This window comes from Phocoena phocoena, chromosome 13 (assembly GCF_963924675.1).
Source record: "Phocoena phocoena chromosome 13, mPhoPho1.1, whole genome shotgun sequence".
Classification (NCBI taxonomy): domain Eukaryota; kingdom Metazoa; phylum Chordata; class Mammalia; order Artiodactyla; family Phocoenidae; genus Phocoena; species Phocoena phocoena.
Window position 1 is genome coordinate 63,998,159 of NC_089231.1, and position 22,071 is coordinate 64,020,229.

At 52.9% G+C, this 22,071-nt stretch overlaps 1 protein-coding gene across 4 annotated transcripts in view; it reads left to right on the top strand.

The window, feature by feature from the left end:
• Window positions 1–13,302: 13,302 nt before the first annotated feature.
• The window catches only part of MED15 (mediator complex subunit 15), a 61,372-nt gene continuing 52,603 nt past the window's right edge, over window positions 13,303–22,071 (top strand). For 3 of the 4 annotated variants that reach the window (XM_065889358.1, XM_065889359.1, XM_065889360.1), the window contains exon 1: window positions 13,355–13,422. In XM_065889358.1, coding sequence (XP_065745430.1) covers window positions 13,355–13,422 — 68 coding nt within the window. Of the gene's footprint in view, window positions 13,423–22,071 lie in introns of all 4 variants that reach the window. The other variant, XM_065889361.1, reaches the window with a different exon arrangement.

Consider the following 22,071-nt stretch of genomic DNA (forward strand, 5'->3'; position numbering starts at 1 on the left):
GCAGGCAGAGCTGTAGAACAAAATTTCCCCCTTTTATTAGCTTTTACACATGATAACCTCGTATCCCACCCACAGTCCATTGTATGTATAACCGTATTTTATTTAACCAATCCTTTTCAGAGAGACATTTGGGTTTCCTTCAATTGTTTGCTGTTGCCAACAGTTTTGCACTGAAAGTCACTGAGATCTGCCATATATGTAGCAGTTAAATGAGGAACATTTACTAGATATAGAACTGCTAGATCATCTTAATTTGAATGTGCAGTTGCCATTTCAATAGATATTGCCAAATTGCCTTCCGTAGAGGTTGTACCAATTTATTCTCCACCGGCAAAGTATGAGAACCGGACTGCAACCACTGTCTAGCACACCAATAGCGTTGTTTTTTTTTAATCTTTGCTGACTTAGATGAAAAACACCATTTCACAGTGTAACTTCGTTTTGCTAATTCATAAAATTTCAAAGAATAAAATATTAAGTGGAATGCTGCACATCTTTTGCGATTCCCTTCCGATGCCTGTTTTTCTGAAATAAAATATGTTCTTGGGGGCTCACTCTCTGGCACTCTCGACCTCCTATTCATTTTACCCAGGTTCCTCTATGATGAAGCCCTTCCCTAGATTAACTACCCTCGGCCCCATAACGTCCCCGATTCTAGTCACGGCAAGCAAGGCCCTACGTTCAGTGCTTTTCAGTTCAGAGCTTTGGAGGAAGCAGGAAGGAGGTTTTATGTCCCAAGTAGATACAAACTGAAGGACGTAAAATGAATTTTCATGAATTCATGGATGACAGAGTCGGAAGCATCTCTGAACAATGTTCAACTCAACACAATTTACTGAGTAGGCACCCTCAGTCCTCTGCAGGGCCCCAGCGTCTGCCCTCCACGAAGCCCAGTCCCTGGCAGCACGAAGCAAGGTCTGCAACAAAGGGAAAGGGAGTCCCACTTCCCAGGGGACGGCCCGCGTCGGGTGCGGATGGGATGCGTTCTGGACCATCGCGGCGCGGAGGCCGGAGCGGGGTAGGGACGAGCCCGGGCGGAAGGCGCTGGGCTCGGAGCCGGGGTGGGAGTGGGCAGACCATTGGCCGGCGCTCCGGGCCGAGGCGTCGCACTGACAGCGCGGCCGCCGGGGCTGTCGGGGGCCGTCCAGGTCCGTCCGTGCAGCAAGCGGGAGCCGAACCTGGGCCGGTTGAGGGGCCGAGGCTGGCATGCCGGGGTCCAAGGTCGCGCCAGGGGGACTGCGCCCGACCGGCCGCCTGTTGCAGGGCCGCCGGCGCAGCACAGGGGCCGCGGCTCCGAAGGACGCGCGCGGACCCGCGGGGGCGACAGGCCCACCCGAGGCCCGGACGCCGGCGTCCCCGCGGCCCCTCAGCTCCGACCCCACCGCGCCCGAGGGTCCCGCCCGCCGCCCCCGCCACGTCAGGCCGCCGGCTGGCCTCAGGCCGCCGCCCCCACCCCGGCCCCGTCCGCGCCCGGCCCGCGCCCCCGCCCGCGTCTTCCCGCGCTCGCGCCCCGCGCGCCCGGCCCGAGCCCGGCCCCGGCCCCGCGCCGAGATCCCCGCCGGCCCGCGCTTGCAGCTCACCTAGCGCCGCCGCACGCTGAGGCCGCACTCGTGGAGGCGGGGCGGGGCGCGCGAGGCGGGGCCTCGGGCATCACGTGGCCTCACTGCGCAGGCGCCGGACGAACGCGGGCGGAGGCGAGGCGGGGCGGAGAGGAGGGCGTGGACCTGGCAGGGGCGGGGCAGAGGGCGTGGGCCCGGCGGAGGTGGGGGCGGAGGTGGGGGCGGAGCGGAGGGCGGGGCCCGGGCGGAGGCTATACTGCCTGGAGGCCGAGTCTCCACTAGCTTCCCGACCCCTGCGCCGGGCGCGGCAGAACGCAAAAAGAATGAGGACGGGAAGGAGGCCGTGGAGGAATGCGTTCTGGCGAGGGTGGGGCACTGTAAATCCATTTCCTCTTTCCTCCCCTCGGTCCCTTCCTCGGGGTCCCCTGAGTCGCCCGCCCCCTGCTGGATGCTGGCAGGGACATAAAACACCGCCAGTGTGAACAGGTGTTTTCCTGTTTATCGAGGTTGTGGAGTAAATCCGCTCCCCAGCCCGCAGCCGGGTCCCACCACTACAACCGGCGGCTCTTGCGTTCATTTTTCTCCGCCTCACCCCCAGAGGACCCCATCCTCCGAGGCTCATGGGTGATGGCCGCGTCCGGAGGGTGGGGAGCTGTGGAGGAGCATGTGGCTGGGGATGGCTCGAGGTTAAAAAGAACGGTGAGCGAACGTGGAAGAGGGAGAAAGTAAGTGAAAGAGAAGCACTGTCCTGGCTGAGCGTAGACAGCTGCGTGTGGCTCCAAAGAGGACTCGGAGACAGGGCCACCCGAGGAGCGGAGGTTCCCAATGGGAGAGCGCTTCCAGGAGGGCTTTACAGAGGTGGTAACCTTCCAGCTGTGTAACAGATGAGGACTTTTGGGGAGCGGGAAAGCATTCCAGGAAGGGGACAGTGTTAGCAGAGGAATGGACAGATGCAGCCAAGCGAGTAGTTGGCAGGCTGCCAGGAGTTCCTGAGCCTGAAGGAAAGTTAAGAGACCAGACCCGGACCTCCAGAGATGGATGTGGCCCTGAAGGCAGCCTTCAGCCTTCAGCCTTCAGCCTGGGCGGCAGATGCCAGCACCTGTTGCAGAGACTGGACTGGAGGGGGCATCAGGGAAGCTGTGGCCTCAGGTGGACAGGGAGTGGGGTCAAAGGACAGTGCTAGCTGGAAACTTGGGGAGGGAGGCAGGTTCCCTAGTACCGGGGAGTGATGGGTGAAGAGGGGTGAGCCCAAGACGTGGCGGTGGACAGTGGGGCTATCCTTATCACAAGGAGCCTGGAGCAGGAGCAGGTTTAGGGAAAGACAAGACCCACCATGGCCCCAGGACAGTAAGGAGGCTGCAGATGTCCAGCTGAGGGCCTTTCTGGGGGAGTCATGCACTTCTGGAGGTGATACACCGAGTCAGAACAGGTGTGGGGAAAAGGAGGGTGGGCTGAGTGCAGAGCACAGTGGTGTTCTGGGGCACCCAAAGGGGACAGGGGAGGAGTCATCTCAAAGGCCCAATGGGGCCAGGGGTAGGGGAGGCCTTTCCTCGGGGTGGCAGAAGCCAGCCTGCAGTGACTAAGGTGTGAAAAGAGGTGAGGACAGGAAGACAGGCTTCAGAGGCCCAACCTCTTAGAGGACAGATGGGACGACAGTGTGAGGGGAGAGACTGCAGGAGGACACCTCCAGGGTAGGAGAGAGGAGCTGGCAGGTGGGGAGCATGAGGATGAGTGAGGGGAGGAGATCAGGAGCAAGGGGGCCACTGGCCAGGACTCAGGGGAGAGGACATGCCCGTTTTCTCTAAGCTGGAGGGACCATCATCTCAAAATCCACCTGGATCAAGTCTGTGGTTCCCCTACAGTAACGTTCACAAGGAGAGGAGTGGCAAGGTAGGGGAGGCCTCAGAAGTGGGGTGTCCTGCCAGGGATGTGTTTGCTTCCTAGCAAATCCTCCATTCCCTAAGGGTACAAGCTTTATCTGCTCCTTCATGTCTGTATTCCTGCACTGCACAGAGAACAGGGCTGGCCTGGTGCTCAGTAGGTGCTAAGTAAGTACAAGTTGAGGGAATTGGAGTAGAGAGAAATCAGAAGCAGAGAGACTGGTTAAAGGGCTAATGTAGGGACTTCCCTGGTGGCACAGTATTTAAGAATCCGCCTGCCAATGCAGGGGACACGGGTTCAGTCCCTGGTCCAGGAAGATCCCACATGCCACAGAGCAACTAAGACCGTGCGCCACAACAACTGAGCCTGTGCTCTAGAGCCTGTGAGCCACAACTACTGAAGCCCGCACGCCTAGAGCCCGTGCTCCGCAACAAGAGAAGCCACCCCAGTGAGAAGCCCACGCACCGCAACAAAGAGTAGCCCCCACTCACCGCAACTAGAGATAACCCAGGCACAGAAATGAAGACCCAACGCAGCCAAAAATAATTAATTAATTAATTAATTTCTTAAAAAGAATTAAAAAAAAAAAAGAGTAGCCCCACTCACTGCAACTAGAGAAAGCCCGGGTGCAGCAACAAAGACCCAACACAGCCAAAAATAAATAAATTAATTAATTAATTAATTTTTTAAAAAGTGGAACACTGTTGTTTAAAATAAATAAATAAATTTATTTAAAAAAATAAAAGGGCTGGTATAGATAAAGGAAGATTTGAAGTCTCAACACAACGGAAACATCTTAAAGGAAAGACCAATGCATTTGCTGGCACAACAGTTTGATCACAGCCATCCTAAACAAACAAAAAACAATTGAGGAAATTGGCAGCAAGTGGCAAATGGTATATAAAAATTCCATAAAGGGAACTGCCTGGCCGTCCAGTGGTTAGGACTTGGCGCTTTCACTGCCAGGGCCAGGGTTTAGTCCCTGGTTGGGGAACTAAGATCCCACAAGCTGCATGGCGCAGCCAAAAAATAAAAGTTTTTTTTCATACAAAACAATAAACGATATTGATTCCATTAATTAAATGGAAATGAACATGAACAGTTAACACTCAAAAGAGGACAAAAACAGGGACTTCCCTGGTGGTCCAGTGGTTAAGATTCGACACTTCCAATTCGGGGGTCACGGGCTCAGTTCCTGGTTGGGCAACTAAGATCCCACGTGCTGTGTGGCACTGCCAAAAAAATAAAAATAAAAGGAGGGACAAATACATAACTTAATACCTGAGAGAATCATGAGTATCAGTGAAAGTAAAAAAATGCAAATGACAACATATATCAATGAATGTATTTGCAACATAACCTAGAAAAGATTATTATTCAAAATGTATAAGGGATTTTTTTTAAATAAAGAACTTTTAAAAATCAATAATTAGAAAGGCAACCAGCCAGAAAAATGGTAAAGGATCTTTACTGCAAACTCACAGAAGAGGAAGTCCCAGAGGGTGTAAACAAAGGAAGTAGAGTTCATTCACATTAATACTCAGGAAATGCAAATGCTACACCACATTTTCCTACACTGTTAAAGAAAATATTATTCTGACATTTGTTAAAACCGTAAGGGGCTTCCCTGGTGGCGCAGTGGTTGAGAATCTGCCTGCTAATGCAGGGGACACGGGTTCGAGCCCTGGTCTGGGAAGATCCCACATGCCGTGGAGCAACTGGGTCCGTGAGCCACAACTACTGAGCCTGTGCGTCTGGAGCCTGTGCTCCGCAAAAAGAGAGACTGCGATAGTGAGAGGCCCATGCACCGCGATGAAGAGTGGCCCCCTCTTGCCACAACTAGAGAAAGCCGTCGCACAGAAATGAAGACCCAACACAGCTGAAAATAAATAAATAAATAAATAAATAAATAAATAAATAAATAAAAAGCCAAGCATTTAAAAAAAAAAAAAAAAAACGTAAGAAAGACTATTCGGGAAGACTATTGCAATCAGGGGTTGTCAGTAGGGGAGAGCTCAGGCTCAACTCTGGATACAGCAAAGATAGCTGGGGATGTAAAGCAAAGGAGCAGGCTGAGGGGGTCGTTGGATGTAAACTTACTAACATGAGGGACTTCCCTGGCGGTCCAGTGGTTAAGACTCCGCGCTTCCACTGCAGAGGGCACAGGTTCGATCCGTGGTCCGGGAACTAAGATCCTGCATGCTGTGTGGTGGGCCCCCCCAAAAAAATTATTAACTTGAGACGTCAAGGGTGGGGGATTCTTACTACACTGGCCCAATGGGGTTATCCAGAGTTGGGGATGAGGAACTTGATCAGATTTCAGGGGTGAGGGGGATTCTCCCTGAACTGATTGGGCAGAATGGTTTGCCTAGGCTGGGCTAAGCAGGCCGAGAACGGGACAGGTGCCACAGCGGAGGTCTAGTCAAGAGCACTCAAAGGAGCTGACTAAAGTTTGCTCAAGGAGAGTCTTTGTCAACATCAACATGGCAAAATATAAAGTAGGGGGAGATGAAGCAGCAGTTGGTGAGGGTGGGAAAGTACATACATTGCTGATGGAAATGTAAGTTGGAACAGCCAATTTGGAGCTTAGTAGTGGTTTAAAAACATGCCTGCAGGGCTTCCCTGGTGGCGCAGTGGTTGAGAGTCCGCCTGCCAATGCAGGGGACATGGGTTCGTGCCCCGGTCCGGGAAGATCCCACATGCCGCGGAGCGGCTGGGCCCATGAGCCATGGCCGCTGAGCCTGCGTGTCCGGAGCCTGTGCTCCACAACGGGAGAAACCACAACAGTGAGAAGCCCGTGTACCTCAAAAAAAAAAAACAAACATGCTTGCAAAATCTTTGACTCTCCTCCCTCCAAAAGGTAAAACCCAATCTTCCTTCCTCCCCTTGAATGCGGACTGGACTTAGTGACTGGTTCTAAGGGACAGAATGAGACAGAAGGAAACGTGTGTGACTATAAAAGGCATTGCACCTGTGTCTTGCTCTGTCTGCGGGCCATGAGCCACCATGTCATGAAGACACTCAAGCAGCCCTGAGGAGAGGCCTGCATGGACCTGAGACCTCTGTCAAAATCAGTACCACCTTGCCAGCTAGGAGCAAGCTGCCTTGGGAGCAGGTCCTCCACCCCAGCCAGGCCGTCAGAGGACTGTGGTCCTTGGAAGGAGTCCAACATCTGCCTGGAACCTCAAGAGAGACTGAGCCAGCACCCGGCTCAACCTCTCCTGAATTCCCCACAGAAAGGGTGGAAGATAATGAATGTTTATTATTGTTGTTTTAAGCTACTTGGCTGTGGTGTAATTTCTTATGCAGCCGCACTAGATAACTGATACCTAGAACAATTGGTAGTAGCTATTAACATTTAAATAAATGTACAGTGGCTCTCTGCAAGCCAACAATGCCACTTCTGGGTATCTACATTGGAGAAATACTCCAGATGGAAGTGAGACAGCGTAGTGGAGGATACTCACTGTGGCATATCTTCAATTGTGAAAAAGCAGAACCAAAGTGGATGTGAGACAGTAGGGAAGGGGGCAGGGCACAACCTTTAAAAGAATGACACAGCCATCGAGGATATAAACTGGTTAGAACCAACTAGGTCCAAAACAGTGGAAAGTGTGTCTTCCAGTGAACTTTGAGCCTCATTATATGCTCAATATAATACATTAGCTAACTGAAACAGCCACCAGAGCCAGGACAGCTCCCAGGCCGACCATAAAAGGCCAAAAAGTGGGCAGTGGTCTAATTCCTGGAAATCCCCGCCCCTTCCCCAAAAGAATTGAAATAATCCTCCTGCTTAGCCTTTGAAATTACCCAGCCCTAAAAACTAACCACTCCCACATCCCGGAGCCACTCTCACTTTCTGAGAGGGATGCATTCTGTCTATGGAATATATACCTCTCTAAATAAACTCGCTTTCACTTTACTGTGGCTCACTCCTGAATTCTTTCCCTCACGAAGCCAAGCACCCTCACTTGGCGGCCAGTCCCAGGGACTCGCCCGATTCCTGGGACATGACCATCCTCTCACACCCCCTTCTCCTGCAACATCTGTCCATAAATAAACCGGGCTGCATCGGTCCTGTGGGATGACCTGCAGCAGATAATCTAGGGCTGTGATGTAGCAATGACTCTTTTTTTTTTTTTGGCCATGCAGCACAGCTTGTGAGATCTTAGTTCCCTGACCAGGGACCAGGGATCGAACCCTTGCCCCTGCAGTGGAAGAATGGAGCCTTAACCATTGGACCACCAGGGAAGTCTGGCGCCACCCCGCCCCGCCCCGCCCCCAAGCCTTTTTTTTGGAAGCTCAGGTTCTTTATGTCTTATCACAGAAAGAATTCAGTGAGAGACAAAAAGTGATAGGCAAGAAGTGGATTTATTTAGAGCGATACATACTCCACAGGCAGAGTGTGGGCCATCTCAGAAGGTGAAAGGCCCTGAAATATGGGGTGGTTAGTTTTATTTTTTAATAAATTTATTTATCTTATTTTTGGCTGTGTTGGGTCTTCGCTGCTGCACACGGGCTTTCTCTAGTTGTGGGGCTTCTCTAGCGGGGGCTACTCTTCATTGCAGTGCGCGGGCTTCTCACTGTGGTGGCTTCTCATTGCGGAGCACGCACGGGCTCTAGGTGCGCGGGCTTCAGTAGCTGTGGCATGTGGGCTCAGTAGTTGTGGCTCACAGGCTCTAGAGCACAGGCTCAGTAGTTGTGGCGCACGGGCTTAGTTGCTCCGCGACATGTGGGATCTTCCAGGACCAGGGCTTGAACCCGTGTCTCCTGCATTGGCAGGTGGATTCTCAACCATTGTGCCACCAGGGAAGCCCCTGGGTGGTTAGTTTTTATGGGCTGGGTAATTTCATAGACTAAGGAGTGGGAGGATTATACCAGCTATCTTGAAGAAGGGGCGGAGATTTCCAGGAAGTGGGCAACAGCCCACTTTGTGGCCTTTGAAGGTCCGCCTCAGAGCTGTCAAGGTGCCTCTGGGTGTGTCATTTAGATGCTAATGTATTACAATGAGAGTATAATTCGGCTCAAGGTCCACTGGAAGTCAAATCTTCCACCATCTTGGGCCTCATTGGTTCCAACCAGTTTTTGTCCTGTCCTCAATGGCTATGTCATTCTTTTTTTTTCCCCCCCGGACGCGCAGGCTCAGCGGCCATGGCTCACGGGCCCAGCTCCTCCACGGTATGCGGGATCCTGCTGGACCGGGGCACGAATCCGCGTCCCCTGCATTGGCAGGCAGACTCTCAACCACTGCACCACCAGGGAAGCCCCCTATGTCATTCTTTTAAAGGCTGTGCCCTGCCCCCTTCCCTCCTATTTCAGATTGGCATATGATCTTTTTTCTTCTTTTTAATTTATTTATTTTATTTGTTTATTTTTGGCTGCTTTGGGTCTTCGTTGCTGCGCGTGGGCTTTCTCTAGTTGCAGTGAGCGGGGGCTACTCTTTGTTGCGGTGCACGGGCTTCTCCTCGGGCTCCAGGTGCCCGGGCTTCAGCAGTTGTGGCTCGTGGGCTGTAGAGCACAGGCTCAGTAGCTGTGGTGCACAGGCTTAGTTGCTCCATGGCATGCGGGATCTTCCCGGACCAGGGTTCGAACCCATGTCCCCTGCATTGACAGGTGGATTCTTAACAACTGTGCCACCAGGGAAGCCCTTGGCATATGATCTTGCAGTTAAAATTGTGTGTATTTTACACCCATTACAGTTGTCTGTATATAGATTTGCCCATGATGTAGTTCTATACTCTAAATTATAATTAAAATTCTGGTTAATAAAGAGTTGTTAATACTTGAGACAATGCTTCTGCTATGATGTAGGTTTAAATACAGGATCCAGATGGCATCCAGCTCATGACTTGTTTTATTTTTTAAACTAATGGTGGGGTAGGGGGGAAATTTACCTAAATATGAACATTGGCTGCCTCAGTGATGGGATTTATAATGTTTGGTCCTTTCTAAAGTTTCTACTGTGTGTTGCTTTTAGAAGCAATAACTGCCTCCCAACACCACACTCATAAATGATTGCAGGCTCCAGGCCAAACACAGAAGAGGGGTTACATCTAGCAGGTGCTGGGATGATAGTGAAACAGGAGGGAAGCGGGCAGGGCACAACCTTTAAAAAAAAATGACATAGCCATTGAGGACAGGACAAAAACTGGTTAGAACCGATGAGGTCTAAGATGGTGGAAGATTCACTTCCAGTGGACCTTGAGCCGCATTATACGCTCATTGTAATACATTAGCATTTAAATGACACACCCACAGGCGCCATGACAGTTCCGAGGCTGACCATAAAAAGCCAACTTCCTGGAAACCTCTGCCCCTTCTTCAAGATAGTTGGAATAATCCTCCTATTCATTAGCCTTTGAAATTACCCAGCCCATAAAAGCTAACCACTGCATATTTTGGGTCTGCCCTCACCTTTTGAGATGGACCACATTCTGCCTATGGAATGTGTATCTCTCTAAATAAATCCACTTCTCACCTATCACTTTGCCTCTTGCTGAATTCCTTCTGCACTGACACATAAGGAACCTGAGCTTTGATAAATCCTGAGACCAGGTGTGCGATATCAATTAAAAGACAGTGGGTTTGAGTCCCAATCTGAGTTTTGGCTGGGTTCAAATTCCATCTGAGGTGTGCGGTTTCAAGAGGGGCAGGTCAGCACCTTCCAGGGACTGAGCACCAAAGTGAGGAGGGGTATCAGAGGGGTCCCTATGTGAGGCTGGAAGGAGAGAGCCAGAGCCTCTGAGAGGGTGTACAAGGCTCTCTAGGGGGAATATTCCTCCACCTGCAAAGCTTCCAGCTTGTGCTTCCTGCAGGGCCCAGGATGGTGTCCACCAAATGTGTGGCCAGTGACAGGGTCCAGCTATGGCAAGGTAGCCTCAGGAACCAGCAGAACAGAGATTTAGCCCAGCCAGGAGCCCACCCCAAGTGGTGTGGGATACAGTCACACCTCTGGCCAGCTTCAGCTTACTCCATCATTTCCTCCCCAGGGTCTAAACCATGCAGGTCCATTTCAGGATCGACCTTCCTGTGGCCTCCCTCTTCCCCCAAAGCCAAGAGGTCTGTAGCTGTCTCTACCTCTCTTTCCCTAGGGATGGTGATCCCTAGTCCCCATCCAAACTCTAACCAAGGTATCACCACCTCTGGGCCCCAGAGGAAGGGATGAGTAGAAATAGAAGGCTGGAGCAAACACCAAAGGGGGTAGCACTTAAGTTTATCCCGATGACAAATTCTTGACAACATCCTGGACCTGTTTGTCTCAGGGCCCAACAGTAAGGACAGGAAAGAATCACTGGATTGGAGACATACAATATCCGTAGCCAATATTTAATTCATGAATCACTCAGTTTATTGCACACGATTAGCACACGACACGGGTTAGCTGAATTAGGGAAAAGAGGGTCACAAACCACTCTGAGGAGAAGTCAGGAAGGAGGTGTCTCTGCACAAGCAGGGTCTCCAGTCCAGCAATGGGTCTCTGGATAAGCAGAGTGGGAAGTAGCTCTCTGGCAGCCTCCATCTGGAACACTCTGAGTTACTCAGCTTGGTGGTCTCTTTTTAAGGAGCAACGGTTATGCCCAGGGGAGGGGATCTCACCTTTATCAGTTGCTCCTTCTGTTTCAGTGACATACATTGCCCAACAGCTGTCTTATCTAAAGTAACACTCTCAGTTTATCACAGACACTCCCAGTTCTTTAGTGATGTTTCAAAACAACTAATATGGAAATTCACATTGGCCACTGTGACTCCATTTTGAACTACTAAACTTAGCTTAACGTACCTTAAATCCTATAGGTTTCATACACGATGAGTAGGAATCATAACATAAAAGAAATCATATCCTAACAGGGCCTCTGTCTGTGAATCTATGTGCCATGCTCTCTCCACCTTCCTAGAACCAGAGTGCAGGGACTTCCCTGGTGGCGCAGTGGATAAGACTCCGTGCTCCCAATGCAGGGGACCTGGGTTCGATCCCTGGTCAGGGAACTAGGTCCCACATGCATGCTACAACTAGGAGTTCGCATGTTACAAATAAAGAGCCCTGGAGCTGCAACAAAGGAGCCTGCCTGCCACAACTAAGACCCCGCGCAACCAAAAAAAAGAAAAAAAAAGAAAGAAAGAAAGAAAAGAACCAGCATGCAGAATAGGGAGAGATGTCCTGGGGTCCCCATTAACAAGCTCACTGGAGTTGGATGTGATGTCTATCCTCTTCTTCCAAAAGCCCCAAGGGTCTTAGGATTTGACAGTGAGGACTGGCTTTGCCAATGGAGTTATAAGACCAAAGTTTTCCATAAATTGGTAAATGGAATCTGCAGGGCTGAGGATTTAAATAACAAAATGCATCTGAAGTCCAAATACAATATAGGACACAGCGCAGTTACACCTTTCCAGTGATTCACAGAGAAACATTTATAGGTCAACTTAAAAATGTTCATGACAGTGGAAGAATGTTCATGACAGTGGTGATGGTTGCACAGCCTTATGAATATGTGAATATAGCAGAAAACACTGAATTGTACATTTTAAAAGGGTGAATTATATGGTATGTGCATTAGATCTCAGTTTTTTTAAATGTGCAAGAGGGATAGAGACAAGGTGATGAACCATTCTGGTCAGCCTGGGGGTCGTCAAGACACGGACTTTCGGAGCTAAACCCAGGAGAGTCCTGGGCAAACCAGGACAAGTTGATTACCCTAGGGACAGATTTTTTTTTTTTTTTTTTTGGTGGCCACGTGGCTTGTAGGATTCTAGTTCCCCGACCAGGGATAGAACCCAGGCCCTGGCAGTGAAAGCACGTAGTCCCAACCACTGGACAGCCAGGGAATTCCCAGGACAGAATTTTAAAAAATTATTTTAGAAAGAATGAGAGCAAAAAAGTTTGAAGCTGTGAACAGCTCTCCTATCAATGCAAAACCTGAAACCTGAGGGCAAGACGGGTCCCTTTGGGGAAACTGCTCACTCCCTCCTCTCCCAATCCCTTCCCCTACTCCTGCCTGGGGCTCAGGGACACGGGGTGGACACAGCCCCTCCTGGGCCAGGCACTTATTAGGCGTCAGTAGGTGCCAGTTCACTTTCTGTGAGGCCCATCTTGGTGACTGTCTATTTAGCACTTGGGGACCTAAGTTGGGCTTAGGATTTTTGTCACCTGCCTTCCCTCCGCAGGGCCACAGAAAGGCCGCATAGGTTCAGTCTGGCAGAACTTTTATCCTCCTAAAAGTATCCTCAGGCTTTAACCCCTGTCCATTCCCGCCTGCCTCCAACTCCCCTGCCTCCTCCACTCAGCAAGTTTGTGCGCTGTCAGCGAGCATCTGGAAGGTGTTCTCCTGTTGGGCCAAACAGGAAAGCCTGTGTCTAAAAATTAACAGTGTGGTTTGGGTTCCTCACATCTCCAACCCCTACAAAATATAGCCATTGGTGGGATATGAGATTCCAAAAGTCTAACGGAGAGAAGCATCGTCTGGTCTCTCTTGGGATGCGGCGCTGGAAGGCAGCCTCAGGGAAGTAGGGCCCGCATCGTGCGGGCACAGCAGGGGCACAGCAGGTGGCTGATAAATATCTCTGATAATCTCTCCACGGCATCCGCTCAGGTAGCGGGCGGCCGCGCGCGGCCTCCCCGACGGGTGTGGATCCCCTGGACTTGCAGGGCCAGCCCACAGTAGGGCCACAGGCTAGGCACTCGACGAGGTGCAGCCGCCGTCAGCCTCGGGCGGCTGGGAGCGCGGCGGGGGTGGGGCTCCCGGGCGCCCGCGGACTCCATTTCCCACAGGCCCCCGCTCGCGCCCCAGTTCCCACAATCCCCGTTCCGCTTCCGGCGCGGCCGAGACGCAGCCGACGGCTTCCGGGTTTGGGCCTGGCGCTGCGGTTGAGGCGGCGGCTGCCGAGCGGGGCTCAGGCGGTGGGAGCGGGGCACCGGCATGGACGTTTCGGGGCAGGAGACCGACTGGCGGAGCGCCGCCTTCCGGCAGAAGCTGGTCAGCCAAATGTGAGTAGGGGCCGAGGCGGCGGCGGCGCGACCCCCGGCCTTCCCCTCAGCCTTCCCTTCCTCATCCTTCCTCTCAGCCCTCCTCGCGGAGGGGGAGGCGCGGCCGGACCGGGGGATTCAGGGCGCCGGATCGCGGGGTACCGGGGCGTGGCCCTCCCCTCTGTCCCCTCCGCTCTCGGCCGCCGCGGTCGCGGGTTAGCGTTCCTGGGCCGAACTCTGCCAGCCGGCGAGCCCCGGCTTCTGAGTCATCGTCCTGAGCTTTCTCATTCGTCATTTGTGTGCTTGGGAGGCAACCTTTCCCCAGCTCTGCGTCCCACTGCGGACGGAGGAGGCCGGGGCCGCCAGTGGCGGCTTCTGCAGGTCTGGGCGCTTTGCGATTCCTCCTCGGAGAAAGCGCCTCGGGGCGAGGGCGGAGGGGGTGGGCAGAAGGGGCGGTGGGGGCGAGAATCTACGGGTGACCCCCCTTCCCCCCGTGGACTTCGCCGGAGGGTGGCAGGAAGAGGCTGTCAGGAAGCGACCTTCGGTCGGGAGTGGGAGTGAAGAGCTGGGGTTGGTGCCTCCTCTTCAGTCTCAGCTGCTGAGACCATCGATGCAGGGGCTGCCGGGCGCCCTGGGCTTCGCGCGCGGAGCTTCCGCTCCTCCGCACCGGCTGCTTGTTGGTTTACTGTCTTCTACCGGGCTTGCCGGACCGGCGGGCTGTGCTGGCGGGGATCAGCCCCTGACCTTGGGGGACGCGCCGCCGCCAAGGCGCAGTTACAGGGCAGGCTTTCTCCTACTGGAATTGACGGTTTGGTTGAGCAGTTGGGGAGTAGGCGGCGAATAAACTGAGTCCCAGAATGATAAGTAGGAGTGTGAAGGGCCATCACTGCAAGCTGAGGAGTGGGGAGCGTGAGTGCCCACCGCGTGGAGGATCTCGTGCTAGGCTGAGTTCTGGGGTTTGAGGAGATGATCGTGCAAGGAGGGCCAGCGGGGGCTAACCCGTTAGCTGTGGGAGTGCTGTGCTGGGGAGATGAGCCTCTATTTGTCATGGGGCCTGCTTTGAGGTGGTGAGATGCCAGAGTTGGGAAGATCCCCTGAGTCCCCGAAGATGGATCAAGAACAGAGGAGAGAGGCCAGTGAGGCCCATTATGAGAGTTTTGAGCTGTTGGGGTCTGGGGACCTGTCGTTCTTCATGCCTGTATTCCCCCTGCTAGAGCAGTGTGTGTCACATCGCTCCGTAAAATGGTTGTGGAATGACCTAGTCAGGCAAGAGATTCTAAAGGCCTGCATTAGGCAATGGTAGAAACTGAAAGAAGATGATTCCAGAGAAAGCAGAGAGCGAGCGCAGATGGTCCTTGATGACTAACTGGATGGAGGGGGTGGGGTGCAGCAGTGTGCAAGGAAGGAAGTGGGGCGGAAGGCAGGGAAGCTCTCAGTCCAGTGCAGGCAGTGGGGACTGGAGAGCTAAGCTCCGGGCCCTGTGGTGGAATTGTCTGGGGACAGATGTGCTGATATTGCAGAATCAGTGAATGTTGGAGTTACCAATCGATGAAATCTTGAGGATTGACCTACTTAAGGGCTCTTGTAAGAAAGGCCCCCAGGGCAGAGAGTCCTCTTTGAGGGAGCCCGGAATTTAAGGAGGGGAAGAATGAGTTGCCGCCAAAGGAAATGGGGCAGCTGGGGGAGTGTCAGAGGGCTGGGGGGGGGCCATTGAAGAGGACCGACTGAGTACTTCTTGATTCAGCCTCCTTCTGCTTCTAGAGAAACTGGGTTTTTTTTTTTTTCCAGATTGCTGCTATTACTCTTCTGTTGCTGCCAACAAACTGTGTTGCTTAAAAACAACACAGGTGTATTATCTGACACGTTCTGTAGATCAGAGGTCTAAGTGGGCTCAGCTGAATCTTCTCGGGCTCTTACAGGGCCGAAATCAAGATATTGGCAGGTGCATTTCTTCCTGGAGGCTCTGGGGTAGAATTTGCTTTCAAGCTAATTCAGGTTGTTGGCTAAATTGAGTTCCATGGCGTTGGAAGACTGAGGCGAAATCGTTCCTAACTGGCTGTTAGCCTTTCCAAGGTCAGTCTTTGTTCCCAGAGGCTGCCTCCATTCTCTGTCACACTTTCTATGTGGCCCCCTCCAGCAAGGGTGGGCTCTTCTGCCCCATTTCTCTGCCTTCAACCAGAGAAAATAATTCTCTACTAAAGGCTCAGATTAGATTGAGCCCACCTGGATAATCCAGGATGATGTCCCTACTTTCAAGTCTATAACCTTAATTACATCTGGAAAGGCCCTTCTGCATCTACTGTTGGCGTGTTCCTGGGGTTAAGGCCTGGGCACTTTAGGGAGCCCTTCCGCCTGCCACCACTGGGATGAGCAGTTTCAGAGGCTTTCTGCCTGACATCATGTGGGTGTTCTCAGTTCTCAGATTTGTCTGTCTTCTCTCCAGGTTTCACTTTGAAAGCTGTGATTCTTGGTGCCTTGATTTATTGTGTTCACAGCATTAAAAAAGAAGGTCAGGATACCTGACGTGTTAATTCTGACTTTCTCCAGTGTTTATGCTGTTGTTTAAAGTTGGCCGACTTGGGAAATTTTTTTTTTTTTTTGGCCGCACCACATGGCATGTGGGGGATCTTAGTTCCCAGACCAGGGATCAAACCCGTGCCCCCCTGCATTGGAAGCACGGAGTCTTAACCACTAGACTTCCAGGGGCGTCCCTTGGGAAATGTTTTGAACCGAGGTAATTTACAGTTGAATGAGGGAAGCCAAGTGAAGACCTGGGAAGTTTCAGTGGGAGGGGGCTCCCTGTCCTCACCTCACTCTTGAGTAGCTCCCGAGAGAATAGGCTGAATAAACGGCTCCTGGCTTCCACTGAGGAAAAGCAGTTTGGAGTTGGGGCTGGTTAGGAGGGCCCTTGAAGGGACTCTAGTGCAGCCTCTTCTTAGCCCTGCACTGCCTCTGCCTCCTCTGGGCCTCCCTGAACTTCTGCCTCCACTCACTGATCACTGCCCTGCTTGCTGACAACCCATCAGTGACTGTCCTCAGAGTCCGAACAGAGCTCCAGATGTCCCCCCCACCCCCACCCCAGCCTGGCCTAGCCACCTGCTCTCATACCCCCACCCCGTTCCACCCTCTCTGGTCTTTCAGCTTCTTGAGCATTCCAAATTCTTTCTTTGTTCTCTCCCTTTAAACAATTTGTTATCGAGTATTTAAGATATTCCACAATGGGTAGACTTCCCCTCACTGTATTCATGACTAGTTCCTTTTCCTCATTGACATGTCTGCTTAAATATTAAATACTCAAGATCTTTTTCTGCCCACCCTGCCTAAAGTGGGTCACCCCCTGATATCTTGTATCTCAGCCCCTTTGAGTTTCCTGTAAGACTCCAATCCTATGAAACATGGCACCTGGCGTATAAACCACTTGCTGAAGAGTGCAAGAGTAGATATTTTCCTGGGTGTTGTGTGTGCCACCTTCTCAATGACAGTGGCCTTCATTACCTGCGCCAGCATCCATTGTGAAGCTTGGGAACACCTACTTTCTCCACGTGTGAGCTGAGTGACCTTGCATACGTCACCTTTCTGGGTCATCTCCCTCATCCATGCGAAGGCAGGAGTCCAGTCTGTCTCACAGGGGTGGTGGGAGGGAAAAGGAAGAGACCTCCACTCACTCTCTAGCAGAGGGCTCGGGACTCAGTGATGTGTCCCCTGACGCCCCCTCCCCCGGCCCTGGCAGGAGAAGGAGCCTTGTGGAGTGAAGGTGGAACCTTTGAGTCTGGTTAGGGGATTGATGACACGGGAGCCTCTGGGGAGGGTAGTTGTGAAACTCTTGGTGGGTTCAGATGGGCTTTTTGTGGAACATCCACTTTCCCTGCAGGACCACAGGAGCAGCCCCCCTTAGAGCCCCTGAGCTGGTCATTGTGGGCCTTGGGCCTGCCTCCTGGGTTGTTGGGTTAGTGTTGAGCACGCGTGTCTGGTTTGTCAGCTCCCGGAGAACATGTGTGTGTGAGAAGTGAGCAGCGCCTCGTATGCCATGGGGTTGGCGAACGGTGAATACATAAAAGGACCACCTTGATCATCTCTTCCCATCTTAGTCTTGAGACTTTTGTACCTCCCACCCCTCAGTACAGCAGATTGCATCTTAAGGCGTGGAGTAAATGTCTGGTGGGCTGAACAGATTGTAAGGGGAGGACACAGTTGGGGAGGGCAGCCCTGATCAGGGTTCCAGTCAGGGGCCACAAAGGGCTGAGGGAGTGTGGAGCAGAGTGAGGGCGGACCGATCAGCTGCCTCTTCTGCCAAGGACCCCTAGGGAGGTGTGAGCTCCAGGTCAGGAACCTAGGAGGTGTGGAAATTTCAGCCTAGACCAGAAGGAGAAAGTCGAGTGCTATTTAGCCAGAAACAAAATAAAACAAAGCAAAAAAGCAGAAGAGAACAGACAACGAAACAGCAACTTCCAAGGGTCTGGAGAGGTCTTCAGAAGGACAGGGAGTGTCCTGAAACTTGCATGTCCGGATCCTGCCTGTGGCTTGTGGTCCCTCCCACGGGCAGAAGCCACTGAGTCTTGGCCGACCCTTTTCTGTGGCTTAGCCCACGCAGGCCTCCGAACAGCCCTGTGCCTCCCTGGTGTGACTCTGGCCCTTGTTCTCCAGCGGGGAAGCTGCTGAGCCCACTGCTTTCTTCATCGCTCAGTTGTCATCCACGTGACTGGGCTGATGTCCGTGTACAGCCCAGCTCCAGAATGTCTGTGCCCTGAGGCCAGGGGCCCTGTCTGGTCACCACAAGTCCCAGCGAAGAAACTAGAAAGTGATTGGTGAGACACTGACTTCAGAGTCCTGACCCTTGTCTCTACTGCCCCAGGCCAGGAGTGACAGTGACATGAGGGGATGGGAGCCCTCCGTCATCCAGGGTTTTCTCAACAGCAGCGACAACAGCAGCTGAAACGTGGGGGTGTGCTGTGCATCCTGCTGCAGGAGTTGTTGTGTTGGCTCACCCACTGTCTTTGTGCTGGCCCTGAGAGTGGGCGGGCGCACTTGTTACTCCCATGTAGGGTGAGGAAACTGAGGCATGGATGCGTGTCACAGAGGAGTGCTTGCTGAACCGTAGCAGGACTGGCGAGGCAAACCACTTTTTCACCTGAAAGAGTGGTCACACCTCTTTTGGGGAAGCGGGGAGATGGCCCTGGAAGTTAACCCAAGCCATGTGCACTGAGAGAGCCCATTGGAGGAGCTGCTGCCAGTAGGCATCCTGTTGGCAGTTTTAGCAACTCCCCATGGGTCACTGGGCCCCAAAGGGTGGCAGGCCCCTCTGCTGCAGTTGGCACAACACTGCTGGCACAGCACCGCAAGCCCCGGCTGATCTTTGGCCTCTGCACAGGCTGCAGCCAGTCCCCAGCCACACCAGCATCCTTTCATAGGTGACCCTACCCCCCTACCAGCTGCATCCCTTACATCCATTCCTGGTCAGAAGTCTTCCAGCTGTTACTGCCATTCCTGACCTTGTGGCTATGGCTGGTCCAGGACCCATGGTGGGTGGGAAGGACCATGACCACATGATTATCTTCCTGACCTGGTCATGAAGGGCAAGGGGTACCTGCCCCTGAAAAGCATTCCTCAGGGCAGTGATATTGGTTATGTACCTAGAGGGTCGATTTCTAAAGGAATTCTGCTGGATTTTAAAAAATTCAATATGGATCATAGGACCGAGTAGTTTAAAGACCCCATGCCTGTGCGTTCACCACTCAGCTTCAAGTTGTCAACTCTTGCTTCATGGACTCCATCCTCTTTCTCCAGTCACTTTGATGCCCAGAATGTGTGCATGGCAGCCTGTGGATTCAGCCCTGAGCCAGGATCCCTCCTCCAGGGTCTGCACCTGCCTGCTGCCCCCACCATGCCAGGCTGCCCCAGATCCTCACAGGAGCCCCGTTCTTGACCTGGTCGCCCTGCCTCCTGCTTGTTCCCCTGCCTGAGAGACCTGTCCTTCCCGTGGCTGAGCGTTTGCAGTCCTATCCCACTCGCCCTCCCAGGACACCTAGCCACCCACCATGCCCCTCTCTTTACCCATGCTCTGTTACCGGTTTGCATCTGAATTGTTTGAACACTTGTTTCCCGCAGTCTGAACCCCTCGTGGCAGGGACACTACAAGAGTTTCTGAATCAGAGTTGATTCCTGCCTCTCCAAGAGTGACGGTGAGCCAACCTGATGGGCCCTCACCTCAGAGTTGGAGAAAGTCATAGCACCGCGCATGCAGGGATGCTGGCAAACTGGCATCCTCAGGAGCCGTGGAACATGGGGTACAGGCTGAGTTCGTTAAATAGACATCTTTGGCTGGTTATCTGAGTGATTTTAATTTTCTTTGTAATTTTTATTATATATATGTATGTGTGTCGCTTGTTAACAGTAAACATGTATTTCTTTCATAATCAGAAATCTTTTGAAGGAAAGGTAGACCCTGTCTACAGATGAGGAGGAGGTGAGCCGTGGTCACAGGCAGCTGCCATAAGGTGGAAAGTCGCCATGTGCTTTGTGTCACGGTGGGTGTCCTCCGTCGCCTGGGCCAGGTGCCAGCACAGCCGTTCTTTCCACCCCTGCTAAGCAGCATTCTGCTTTCCATCTGAAATTACCTTTCCAGCTGACCCTCCCTCTGTGCTGGTGGGAGAGCCCCAGCCAGACACTCCTGCTGCACGTCAGGCCCTCTGGCTGCAGACACGGCTGGCTTGCCCTCTGTCGTTCTTTCTCTGCCCTGTCAGAGGTCTGGTCTTGGCCTCATTCCCTCCTCATGACCCTGATGGCTCAGCCCACAGTGGTCCCTAATTCCTCTTGAGTTTGTAGAGCCCTTGTTGGATGCATCCTGGCATGAACTGAACAGATGAACTCCTTTTTGATCTTTTTACACTCATTATTATTTTTTTGCCTTGCCAACAGTATTATAAGTTTGTTGAGTGCAGGACCTGGTCGTACACTTCTGCATCCCAGTGAGCTCCTAGCATGGTGCCTTGTCTTAGGTGAGGGATGCAGGGTAATTGCAGGGAGCGTTGTGGAAAGCAATGCTGAGCCTTTTTTTTTTTTTGATTGAGACATTCATCTAAAGACAGGGGAGTTCAGGGTGTTACTAGATGGTTCTGTTTAACAGATAAGCGAATGAGTACCTGATCCCGGAGACAGAGGAGGATGCGTTAGGAGCCCAGGCATAATTATCTCGAAACCACAACCCCGTGAGGGAGGGATGTTCCCCTCCACTTTAATAAGGTATCTCTTGGGACTTCTCTGGCGGTCCAGTGGTTATGACTCTGAGCTTTCCCTGCTGAGGGCACAGGTTCAATCCCTGGTCTGGGAACTAAGATCCCTCAAGCTGCAGTGGCCAAAAATAAGGAGTCTCTTGCTAACCTAGGCGGGGCCTGTTAGTAACCGTTCCTGATTGAATGAGTTAAGTATCCAAGGAGGAGTAACTTATTTGGGACAGTGAGTCCTTGGAGGAGACATTTGACCTTACTTTGAGCTTTTTTTTCCGAGACCGTTTTTTCAGACATACAGAGTTGCAGGGACAGAGCAGAGCGCTCTGGCGTGCTCTCCCTCTGTTCACCGGTTCTCTCACATGGCTCTGTGCTCAGGCTTGGCGAGTAGCAGCTGGGTGCTGTCTGGCTTCCTCCCCTGGACATGGTTTCCTCCAGCTCTGCCTGGGACTCAGGCGGTGGGGTGGGGGCGGGTAGGGACCAGGGCTGAGGTGTGGCCTGGCTGCAGGTCAGCCTTTGTGCCCAGCCACTTGGCATCCAGTCCAGGAGAGGGGTGGCAAGGCGGGCAGGGGCAGAAGGCCCTGCGTGGGGACTTCTGCTCTCTGAAGCCTGTGCACCCCTTGCTCCTTCCAGTGCAGGCTCCTGGGGGTGTGGGGGCAGTGCTTGTTGCTTCAGAAATGGCTCATTCCCATCCCCGCTGTCTCCTGTTCTCTCCCTCTTTCCAACTTCCTTTCCATCCTCATCAGAGGTGCAGTGTGAGGAAGTGATCTGGCTGCTGGGTGTGGGCTGGAGCCCCTGATATAAAGTGGAGAGAATGCCAGCTTTGCCCTGCGAGGCCCTTTTGGGCCACCGCAGGCCCTTCACACCCATCGGGTTGCTGTGAGTCATGCCAGGGAGGATTCAGGCCTGAGACTGTGCAGCGGGAAATCCCTGCCAGGGGTTCAGGGTTGGAATTCAGACCCCAGACCATTGGAGTCCAAACCCGAGGGTGGGGCTGGGGCAGGTTCTGGGGCCAGGCTCAAGGGCCCTCACCAGGGTCCCATAGTGTTTCTTTGTATTAAAGTAAAGCCCACCCATGCAGTGAGCGGCCCGAGGACACGTGTCACCGTGAAAATGCCCACCAGCTGCCCAGACTGCATCCTGAACAGGCCCAGCACCCTGTGCTGCCGGTGCAGCCCCTGCCCCACTCTCCTGACTTCCGGGCCATGGAGACGTTTGTTCCAGAATTTCCTGTCGCTGGAATCCCAAGCTTTGCAACCCTGGGTCTGGGCTCTTCCGTTCAGAGTCACGTGTGTGACGTTTGTCCTCGTAGGTAGCAGGTTCTTATTTATGCCGATATTCCACTGCATGACCGCGCCCCCCACCCCCACCCCCGGTACTGCCCTGTTGTGCGTTTGACAGACATTGGGGTTAGTTCCAGTTGTTGGCTGTGTGAACACTGCACCAG